The sequence below is a fragment of the Cicer arietinum genome, chromosome 6 (assembly GCF_000331145.2).
Source record: "Cicer arietinum cultivar CDC Frontier isolate Library 1 chromosome 6, Cicar.CDCFrontier_v2.0, whole genome shotgun sequence".
In the NCBI taxonomy this organism is placed as follows: Eukaryota; Viridiplantae; Streptophyta; class Magnoliopsida; order Fabales; family Fabaceae; genus Cicer; species Cicer arietinum.
The window spans coordinates 66,199,954-66,210,038 of NC_021165.2; the positions used below are offsets into that span (position 1 = coordinate 66,199,954).

The 10,085-nt window shown below is 31.0% G+C and overlaps 2 protein-coding genes across 6 annotated transcripts; one reads left to right on the plus strand and one right to left on the minus strand.

The window, feature by feature from the left end:
• Positions 1-1,195: 1,195 nt before the first annotated feature.
• LOC101500135 (interactor of constitutive active ROPs 3) lies at positions 1,196-7,945 on the plus strand. Of its 5 annotated transcripts, none has more exons than XM_027336173.2 (5): positions 1,196-1,361; positions 1,754-1,824; positions 3,564-3,660; positions 5,203-5,392; positions 6,116-7,945. In XM_027336173.2, the coding sequence occupies exons 3-5, from the start codon at positions 3,641-3,643 to the stop codon at positions 7,739-7,741; spliced, it is 1,836 nt and encodes a 611-aa protein (XP_027191974.1). In that variant the 5' UTR covers positions 1,196-1,361; positions 1,754-1,824; positions 3,564-3,640; the 3' UTR covers positions 7,742-7,945. The 5 variants fall into 5 exon arrangements, with proteins under 5 accessions (XP_027191974.1, XP_073226459.1, XP_012572777.1 ...); XM_073370358.1 differs by lacking the exon at positions 1,754-1,824 and adding an exon at positions 2,910-2,989; XM_012717323.3 differs by lacking the exon at positions 1,754-1,824 and having other exon boundaries at positions 3,550-3,660.
• Positions 7,946-8,552: 607 nt separating this feature from the next.
• Positions 8,553-9,882, minus strand: LOC105852324 (serine/threonine-protein phosphatase 7 long form homolog). The gene is made up of 3 exons (XM_012717313.3): positions 9,260-9,882; positions 9,077-9,167; positions 8,553-8,984 (listed from the first exon to the last, which is right to left on the minus strand). The coding sequence occupies exons 1-3, from the start codon at positions 9,817-9,819 to the stop codon at positions 8,763-8,765; spliced, it is 873 nt and encodes a 290-aa protein (XP_012572767.1). The 5' UTR covers positions 9,820-9,882; the 3' UTR covers positions 8,553-8,762.
• Positions 9,883-10,085: the final 203 nt, after the last annotated feature.

A 10,085-nucleotide genomic window follows, 5' to 3' on the forward strand; every position in this document is an offset into this window, starting at 1 on the left:
ATTTAAAATGCATAATGCTAAAGAAATATCAACTCATATGAGCACATCTTTTTCTATTGATAAAGTTGAGGGAGGTAAGATAGTTGAAGTCATTATAGAGGTATTGATATTATGTTTATTGTTTGGATGTGTGCTCGTTTTTTAACTAATCCCCAAACATCACATCTTTCTACACTCAAACACATAATGAGATACCTCATTGGCACACAAAATATGTAATTATGATACCCTAAAGTTACAACGTGTATTATAGAGTTCTTGCAGAGTGTACTTTGGTTGGATACTAAAATACTAAAACCGCGCAAAGAACATGGAGGATTACTATGAAGTTGGCATGCGATGGGTGATTGATTATTACTACTGGAGCAAACATTACAAAGATGAGAACGATCACTAGAATCAATGCGAGTATTATGTGTTACAGGGTGAATTACAACAAAGCTATGAATGTATGACTTGGTTTAGTGTAAATTCGAATTAATATATTTTTTTGCAGAGCAACCATTGGTTGACCCACGTTTGCATCAACATGAGGCTTAACCACATAAATTTTATAAAAATATTCATTATCAATAAACTATTTCACAATTTGATATTTTCAACGAGACATTGGTTATATATATTACATATTATAAATAAATATTATTATAGATATATTTATTTTTATGAAAGAATAAAATTTTAAATATTTTTTAATTTTTCATAATTTTTTTAATGTAATATGTTAAATTATTAATAAATAATATTTTCGTTATATAATTTAAATATTTTTAATTAATTTTACTATTTAAAAATTTATAACAACATTTATAGTATTCTAAATATAACAAAATTTAAAAAAAAACAAAAAAAAATTTCTTCGCTTGATTGCAAATAGTAGAATATTTTAGAACTTTTTTGTAATAATAGGAATATTACAAAAAAATTCATTTATCCATTGTTTTATATAATAACATAAGATTAGTGTTAACAATATTTGAACATAGTATTTTTTATATAATTTAATAAAATTAATGTAGATTTTAATGATAAAAAAATATATTAGAAAAATGTAAGAGAAGGATATTCTAACATAATTTGAAGACCGGATAATAGCATACAATAGAAGACACGTGAAATACAATACAGTATTCTATGCGGACGCAAACTCCTACTTAAAACCAATTTAATCAATTTGCCTTAAACGACAAAACCGTACCCTTTCTTACTTCCCCTTCCCCCTGTTTCACTACACTTAGTACCACCTTCACTCAACACAACTTCATAAAACGGTCGATACAACCAAACATTAACTTCGTTTCAACAAACACATGTCTCACTCACTCTCTACTTTTCGACTCTTCAAACCATAACCATCTTCAGTAAGTAACCACTTTCTTAATTACTTTGCATTTATACATTTTACTAATAATATACTTTGTACCTTCAACCAAAATGCATTTTTCATAACGCACGTTTGTGTGATGCCGCTTCTTTTTCCTACCTCACATGGGAAACAAAGATTTTCAACTTCATAAAACTGCTTCATTATGCTTTGAGACTTCACTCTCATGTTTTCCTTCTCCACATTTTGTTGCAAGACTTTTTACTTTTTGGTATGAATTAATTTATTCTGTTATTTTTAATTGGAAATAAATAAAATACATTTTAATTAATTTGTTCAACCTAAACGATGCTTCTTTTTAAAGCTTTTTCTGCTTGTCTTTTTAGAAAAGCACTTTTGCCTTAAACTGAAATGTAGTAATTTATTTAGATTTAAACTATAAAGTTTTTTGCCAAAAGAATCTGACATTATTGAAGCTCAGGGTTTGCAAGCATAGCAAGGTTTGGTAGCTTTTCTATATTATATTTACATTTATATTTTTACAATTTGTATGCTTTTTTTTTAGATACCTATTTATTTCTTCCCTCACTATTTATGATCTATTTATAGAGATAGACACACAAAAATTGAAGAAAAAAAAAATTTAATGATAGTAGAACACACTCAAGCAGTGGAACCTATTAACTACGTCTTTGTGTCTATATCTTCAAATAAAGATAAAATAAATGAATAGAATCTTATCTCCTTTTTCTTATAAGCATTGAATTTGTATGTGTTTTTCAACACGTGACTCCTATTACATTTATGTAAATACTTGTAGAAACATTTTATGAATTAATATAATAAAATGACTTCTTAATTTGATTTTAAGGTTTAGTGGAACTGTCAACCCAATTGGTAGTTATTAATAGAAGTTTCAATCATGGGGGGAGATAATAAAATTAATAATTTATATTAAAATATAAATATTTATTTTTCTCTTGATTATATATTTGATAGATAGAAATTAATCTGTCTATTTATTTATTTTTAATAAATTACATATGTATTAATTTTATATGCAAAATGAATATTTATTATATAAAAAAAGTTTAGATTCTATAAAATGTACTACTAATTCTTTTGTCTGTTTGTTCTTGTGCTTCTTCCTCTTTTTCTTTTTTTACTTTAATAAAATAAAATAGTACTACTATCTTCTCATTTGTACAATATCGAAAGTTGGGTCTATGATATTCCATTATCTTCTTTTGTTGCGGAGTTCAATGGCTTTGCATGCTTTATCTCGTTTTGTTGTACTTGTAGATCTGATTCCTCTTCTTCCTATTGTCAAATCAGTTTGTCTAAATAAATCATCTAGTTAATTTGTAAACATACACTAAACTAAGTTTACAATACTCACACACACTAGACAAATCACTTGCACTAAACTAAGTATTAGGTTAAGCCATTTTAGGGAGGTTGGGTGGGCTCAATTTGTTTGAGATAGGAGATGAAGCCTAAAGTGTTAAATGAGTGTGAAGAAGAAAATTAGTGACTTAACTAATATACTAATATTTTCTTATAAATTTTTTTAAATCGATTTTAGGTAAAAACACATTTTTCTTATTATACCAACTCCATATTCAAAAGCTCTCTCGTGCCATGTTTTACGGCAAAATTGGAGGGGTAAGATAAATTTAATTTTCGATTTACTAAAATGCCCATTGAACATCTAAGAGGAATTAAAATTGGATATATTGCATCATGGTCACATATGTAATGTTCTCCTTATTGTAGTTGTGGGGCCCCACACGATCATAACTTGTTAGGCATCGGTTTGAAAAAGAGGACATTTTTCTCTCGTGTAATCGTGTGTGGACCTATGATTGACATATTTTTATGTATATTGTTAAAAAATACAAGTATGCTTGACTTTTATTTTTCCTTTTTACAATGTTGCCCATTTCTCTAGTAGTTATAATTTTTGCACAATTTAGTGATGATATTTTTAGTAGAATGTGAACTACTAAAATCACATGATAATTTATAACATTTTTTAGCATTGAAGTTTAAAATCATACTATTGAGCAAAGATTTAGCATTTATAGCTAAGAGGTGTAGATGAGAAGATAACCCTATCCTGCGTGAACACATTAATTTTTTTCAATAAATTCATGAGTTTCACATTGGATTCGATTGTCTCCTCAACTTGTGTCTGTGTGATATGTTTTTCTGAATTGTTACAGTCCTTGTGGGTCAGGGTGCATTCATATTTCAAGGTGTGAGGCCCAAATTATTCACCCGTTTTCCCTTTACTGGATTGGAGGAAGTTAAGCTATGCAGACCCCAAAGACAAGGTAATCTTGAAAACACTTTGATCATTACACTTGTTTTTTCTTTCTATAAATGTTGTTTTTGTACTTTGCTAATTTAATTGTTTTTTTATTTTATATATTTTAAAATGTAATTAGCAAGGGCAAGGCGGAGGTGGATTTAACCTCTTCCATCTCACACACTCGATTAATCGAAAAAAACCCCGCTATGCCTCAACCTTCGTTTTTTATCGAGTGTAAAATTTAAGTTTTTATTCGGGTTTTTCCGTTTCGCATTTGCACTCAATCATATATATAAAATAATAAATATAAATAATCATATTTATTATAATTAATATAATAAAATAATAATTATTATACAAAAATAAAATTTAAAAAAGTATTAAAATTATATTTTCTATAGAGATGAGACTATAATTTTAATGTTTAAAAAATATTAAATATATACATTTTTGGGGTTTGGGGGCGGGTGAATATCAACAATTTATATCCGTCACCGTCCTCGAGTTTTAATTTTGGTGAAAATCTGCATCCAATCAAAGCGGATTTTTCCCGCCGAGACAGATTCGGGTTGATACCCGCTAGTGCAGGTTGTGTTGTTATCTTTAACGTCGTGTTTTGAGTTCAAACTCATGACCTTATAAGTGTGTGAGAGTTTCTTGTGGTATTTGTAGAGAAAAAAAAATCAACTCAGTGGAATATATATATGGTATTTCACAAATTTCTCATAGTTTAAAATTCAAAAGCCATTTTATCTACCAATGTGCTTGAATGAGATCACTTAGATATCTTGATTCAAATCCACCTTTAGAAATATAACAGCTATAAAAATTTTGAAAGAGAATTTATCTGTTGGTTGTAATCCTACGATTAATTAGTTTAGAGGTTATAAAAAAGTCATGATATTAATGCTAGCACTTAGTGAACCCAATGTTTGTCAAGTTTTCACTCTTTTACCCATTTGCTTAAATGCTTAATCATGTCTCATTAGTCATTATTGTGTTTCCTTTTTGGTTGAAGTAGGTTCCTCCCTTTAACTGCGGAATGGAAGATTGGGACCCAAAGCAGTTATTACCTTTTGTTTTTTATTGAGTGAACAAAAAACATATTTTTTTTTCTTAGAAGAGATGTTAAAAACTACGTAAATTCACACACAACTGTGAGTCCGAACTGAGAGACAATTAAACCTAACAACATTATAAGTTATAAAAAAAATAGAAAATAAAAAATATAGTTTTTGTCAAGTTATAAACATCAGCTTTATGACACTTTTTAAGGAATAAAAAATAGGAATGCAATATCTATCTCATATTAACTATGTGTTAAAAAATGATCTTTCTCACATAGTTATCCATTTTTATTGAACCGTTATTTTTTCTACTGTTTAAATTTGGCATCAAGAATGGTTGGACTATGATCTAGAAAGAATTTACTGAGGATTTTGTCAAATAATGTCAACAAGGTAGTAGTAGTAGTAGTAATTCATTGAGTTGAGAGATACTATATGAGTTTCAATTTTCAACCAAAGGATTTTATTCATTAAATATTTTTTGATTGTGATTTCAGAAGTGGCTCTTCTGAAGTGCCACACAAGGTTTCTCCACGTTCTATACGCCAACTCAAGACAACTACTAGACTAGACATTGATTCTGTATCTTCTTCTTCTTCTTCAAGTCAAGCTAATAATACTAAAATATCAAAGGAAAGAAGTCCCAAAGTTATTGATCGTAGATCACCCAGAAGCCCAGTTCCTGAGGTAACTTTTTTCTTACTATTAGTAAAAATATTTGCATTGTCATTTTTTTCCTTTCTAAAAAAGTACTTTTTGCCTTATTTGGGAAGGAAGTGTAGGATTCTTTTATGGTTAATGGTTTCCTATCAAGTATTTTTTTCCTATGTCTTTTTCGTTTAATATAAGATTATGTTGACTAAATTACAAGAATTAAAATAGTTGATAGTAGTTTTAAATTTGCTATAGAAAAAGATGTAAAGTAATTAGAGATATGTTTGTAAACAAATAATCAATACAGTTGAAAGTTTGATGGAGTAGGACAGAAAATTTCTTATGAGAGTTCTATATTTTGTGATAGAGGCAGTGTTTGTTTGAAGTTTACTTGAATTTCAGTTTTAAAAGTGAATTCTCTGAAGTACCAAGTACAGTTTAGCAGATAAATAATAAATAGACCTTATTAAAAGATTCTGTTCTTCAACATTTAAGTGTATTCCAATCAATGCAAAGAGAGTGGGTAGAATAAGATATTACCATTTACCTCTTTACCTTATTATATATTTATAAGCTCGTTTTGCAATTTTCAGGTAGTGTATTAATGTGTCCATTTTATATATATATATATATATATATCTTTTTTCTGTATATAAATATATTCAACTTCTGATCCTTTTTCAGTAAATTTTTCTACTTGTCTCAAACATTGTTGAGAAGAGAATTTTAACCATTATAGTTCATTTTGTTCATTAGAGGAAGCGACCTAGCCGAATATCTGAATTGGAATCTCAAATTTCACAACTTCAAGATGAATTAAAGAAGGTGAAGGACCAGCTTATTTTATCTGAATCATCCAAGAAAAAATCTCAGCAAGATGCTGAGGAATCCAAGGAGAAACTCTTAACACTATCCGCAAAACTCGAAGAGTCTCAAAACCAATATATAGAGCTTGTTGCTACCGGAGAAGCTCGCGATGTCGAGCTCCAGATAATCGAAGAAGAACGCGGTCGGGCCTGGCAATCCGAACTCGAGTCCTCCCAACAGCATCTCTCAGTTGACTCAACTGCATTGGCTTCTGCAGTGAATGAAATTCAGCTTCTCAAAGAACAACTTGAATTAGTAGCTAATTGTGGAAGTGTTCTTCAAACTCAATACACAGAATCGGCAGATAAAGAGCTACTAAACTTGAAGCAAAACTTATCAGAAACTCTTTCTCTGATGGAGTACATGAAAAACCAGCTCAAAATTTCCAAAGAATCTGAAGGTGAGGCTCAAGCTTTTGTAGATGAAACTTCGTTGCAACTCGAGGCTGCAAAAAGAACTGTTGATATTCTAAGGGCTGACGTTGCGAAAGATGTAGATGGATACAACTCCATTGCTTTGGAGTTAGACCAATCTAGAGAAAGGGTGAACACATTAGGGAAACTTGTTAGCAAACTTAAGATCGATATCAATGATAATGAATCGATTCGTTCTGAGTATTTTGTGGAGGATCACAAATTTGTTGAAGAAGGAGAGGATCCTAATCAGATTAAAGAAGAGATTTGTTCTTTGAAATCCGAGGTTGGACAGCTGAGATCTGCTATAGAGGCGGCCGAGACTAAACACAAAGAAGAACAGATTGAAAGCACGACGCAGATAAGAAAAGCGTACGAGTTGATGGAGCAGATAAAATCTGAATCAAGTCGGAGACAATGTGAATTGGAGGCTGAATTACAAAGAACAAAAACCAATATCGAAGAGTTGAAGGCGAATCTAATGGACAAAGAAACCGAGTTGCAAGGTATCATGGAAGAGAATGAGAATTTGAATTTGAAGCTTGAAAATATCATGATGTCTCAAAAGGAAAGTGGATTTAGAAAAGAAATTAAAAAGTTAGAAGAATGTGTTGCTGAATTGAAAGCTGATATGATGGACAAAGAAACAACATTGCAAAGCATATCAGAAGAGAATGAGATGCTGAAGTTAGAAATCAGCAAAAGTTGTGGCAAAGTGAGAGAAGAAATAGAAGAAGCTAAGGCTGCAGAGCGCGAGGCGGTAGCAAAACTCGGGATTGTGATGGAGGAAGTTGACAGAAGCAACCGAAAGGCGGCGAGGGTGACTGAGCAGTTAGAAGCGACACAATCAGCGAGCTCGGAAATGGAAGCAGAACTTAGAAGGCTTAAGGTACAGTCTGATCAATGGAGGAAGGCTGCGGAGGCGGCTGCTGCTATGCTTTCGGCCGGAAACAATGGGAAGTTAACTGAGAGAACTGTGTCTTTGGATAATAGCTTTAAGTGCTCACCTTATGCTGAAGATATTGATGATGATTTTCAGAGAAAGAAAAATGGTAATGTGTTGAAGAAGTTTGGAGTGTTATGGAAGAAACCTCAAAAATAGTGACTTGTTGATTCATAACTTTATATGTTGTTATGATTTTGTGTTATGTGTTTTTCTAATGTTTATGTTTTTTTGCAATTGTGTAGACTCACATTTGTATTGTTGCATTGTAAATCTGTATGTGACTGAAGACTGTTTGTTATCTCTTACTTGAAAAATTGGCATTTAGCTTTTGAATGAATTAAGATATCTTTGCATAATCAACATGTTAGCTCCAAAGAACAAAAGTAATAGTCTACATCTCCCTATTTTTTAAAGTTGAATTGAGGTAAATTTAATGTTGAAGCAAACTAAAATATGCTCCACCTCTATCTATTTTATAAAAAAAAATTATGAATATAGTTTTTTAAGTAATAATAGATAAATGCGACTTGTAGATGCAAGAAGATTTATTTTTGTGTTAAATAGATGCAAGAAGCTTGGTTGGAGGTTTGATTTATATATGGAGGCTCGGCATGGAAAAACATTTGTTAAAAGCGGTCGATCCCTCGAATAGATTTCAATTACTTTGATAAAAAGAATAAGTGTATCTAGGAGTACAAATTTTTTAGAAACTAAAGTAAATTGAAGAACTAAACATTTTGAATCCTTAGACTCTGTGTATTTTTACCTAGACACACCATATCTCATTTTACTACTATTCTCTAAAAAGGAGATTTAATTTTAGAAATGATATCTTAAAAAGTCTTAAGAAGAAAGGAAAAATAAATAAATAAAATGATAGACAAGACAACTTTGATAAAAACTAATCTTCTAACTATCAATAGATTGAAGATCAATCCACTAGTTTACAACATATTTCTCATGAAGAATAAAATTCCAAAATAAAAGATGTCAAAGAATTAACCCCCACACCACACGAAGACCTCGTATATGAGAACAACAAATGTCCTGATTTTTAATTGAGCACATGTGTTGTACTGCCTCAGCTAAGTATGAAGGATTAATCTTCACACCTCTTATGGAAATTCAGATTATGGCGCTCATTCCAATGGTTTATTTCTTCCCTCCAAACCCAAGTTCAATTATCATCAATCCCACGCCTCATGTCGACCTCGTGATACGATTTCATGTCCTCTGGTGGTTGTGGTATTTGTTGATGTAAACCAAACTGGAGTGTGACCCTATCTGTATGATGTTTTTCAACAATATGATAACAGAGTAGATAAGTACATGCACTCCAAGTGGCCCTATCTTCTTCTGAAACTTCATGTTGGAACCCGAGATAAGGTCTCCAATAAAACTGACATGTAAAAAATAAGCTAAAGTAATTATAACAAGTATAAATAATAAAATATTTAAAAAAATTCAAATAAATGTGATTTAATATATTACTTCCTCAACCATCATGTGATCAATTGTTTTTCGATATCCTTCTACGTCGTTATGAGGAACTTTAGCAAAATTTAGACCACCAGAATTAAACCTGTCGAATATAATAAAAATAAAAATGTAATAAAATTATTAATATGGTAAGCAATTGGTTTTTTAAAAAAAATATAAAAATAATATAGTTACCTCTGTGCAAGTGGAAATATCCATGGTTTGGGAGATTCAGGAGCGACACAAGACAAACGATACCATGCCCAGTTTTGCAACAATAATGCGCATCCTCCCATAGATATTACACCAGGTTTCGTTGCAAGGCATAATATGGTAGCTAAAACAGCTGAACCCCAACTATATTGGGATACTTTGTTTAAATCTTCTAATAGTGAAAGATACTTTAGATGTACACGGTTGTTGGATTTGTCAGGCATCAATAACCCTCTGATCATACGTAGGATGTATGCTCGACATGATGCTTGTTTTTCTAATTCAGATGCATTTTCACCAACATCGTCAAATGTATCCTTAAGCCACTTTAATTTAATAGAATTACCTTTTGTTGCTCCATCGGGTGGGATAACTCCTAAGTAATCTTGACAGATTTGTTTTACTTGCACAAAATTGGAACCACTAACAGGTAAACCGGAAACGTTTAATCCTAAAATGTAATAAACATCTTCCAAAGTTATTGTGCACTCACCTATTGGAAGATGAAATGTGTGAGTTTCAGGTCTCCATCTCTCAACCATAGCAGTGATGAGACCGACATCTATCTTATAGTTTCCGAGTTTTACAACTTCACCAAAGCCAGCCGCATGTAAATATGGTAATATGGAATCATTTGGTTTTTTGGTTACATGACCTTGACAAGATAATGGGTGGCAAGATCCTCCGTCAAAGCATATGTTCTGCGTCCGACATATTGCACAAAATTTTACAAGGGAATTTAAAGACAATGCTTTGAAGAAAAAAGTTATTTCTATGGGTAATAGTTTCATTCTTAATTTTTATAATT

Excerpts from the sequence above, each read along its gene's own strand:
- LOC101500135 (XM_027336173.2), top strand. The coding sequence starts at position 3,641 with ATGCAGACCCCAAAGACAAG. Across the intron at positions 3,661-5,202 it reads ATGCAGACCCCAAAGACAAG|AAGTGGCTCTTCTGAAGTGC; the intron begins GTAATCTTGAAA and ends TTGTGATTTCAG. Across the intron at positions 5,393-6,115 it reads CCAGAAGCCCAGTTCCTGAG|AGGAAGCGACCTAGCCGAAT; the intron begins GTAACTTTTTTC and ends TTTGTTCATTAG.
- LOC105852324 (XM_012717313.3), bottom strand. The coding sequence starts at position 9,819 with ATGGTTGAGAGATGGAGACCTGAAACTCACACATTTCATCTTCCAATA. Across the intron at positions 9,168-9,259 it reads ATATTTCCACTTGCACAGAG|GTTTAATTCTGGTGGTCTAA; the intron begins GTAACTATATTA and ends TATATTCGACAG. Across the intron at positions 8,985-9,076 it reads ATCACATGATGGTTGAGGAA|TTTTATTGGAGACCTTATCT; the intron begins GTAATATATTAA and ends TTTACATGTCAG.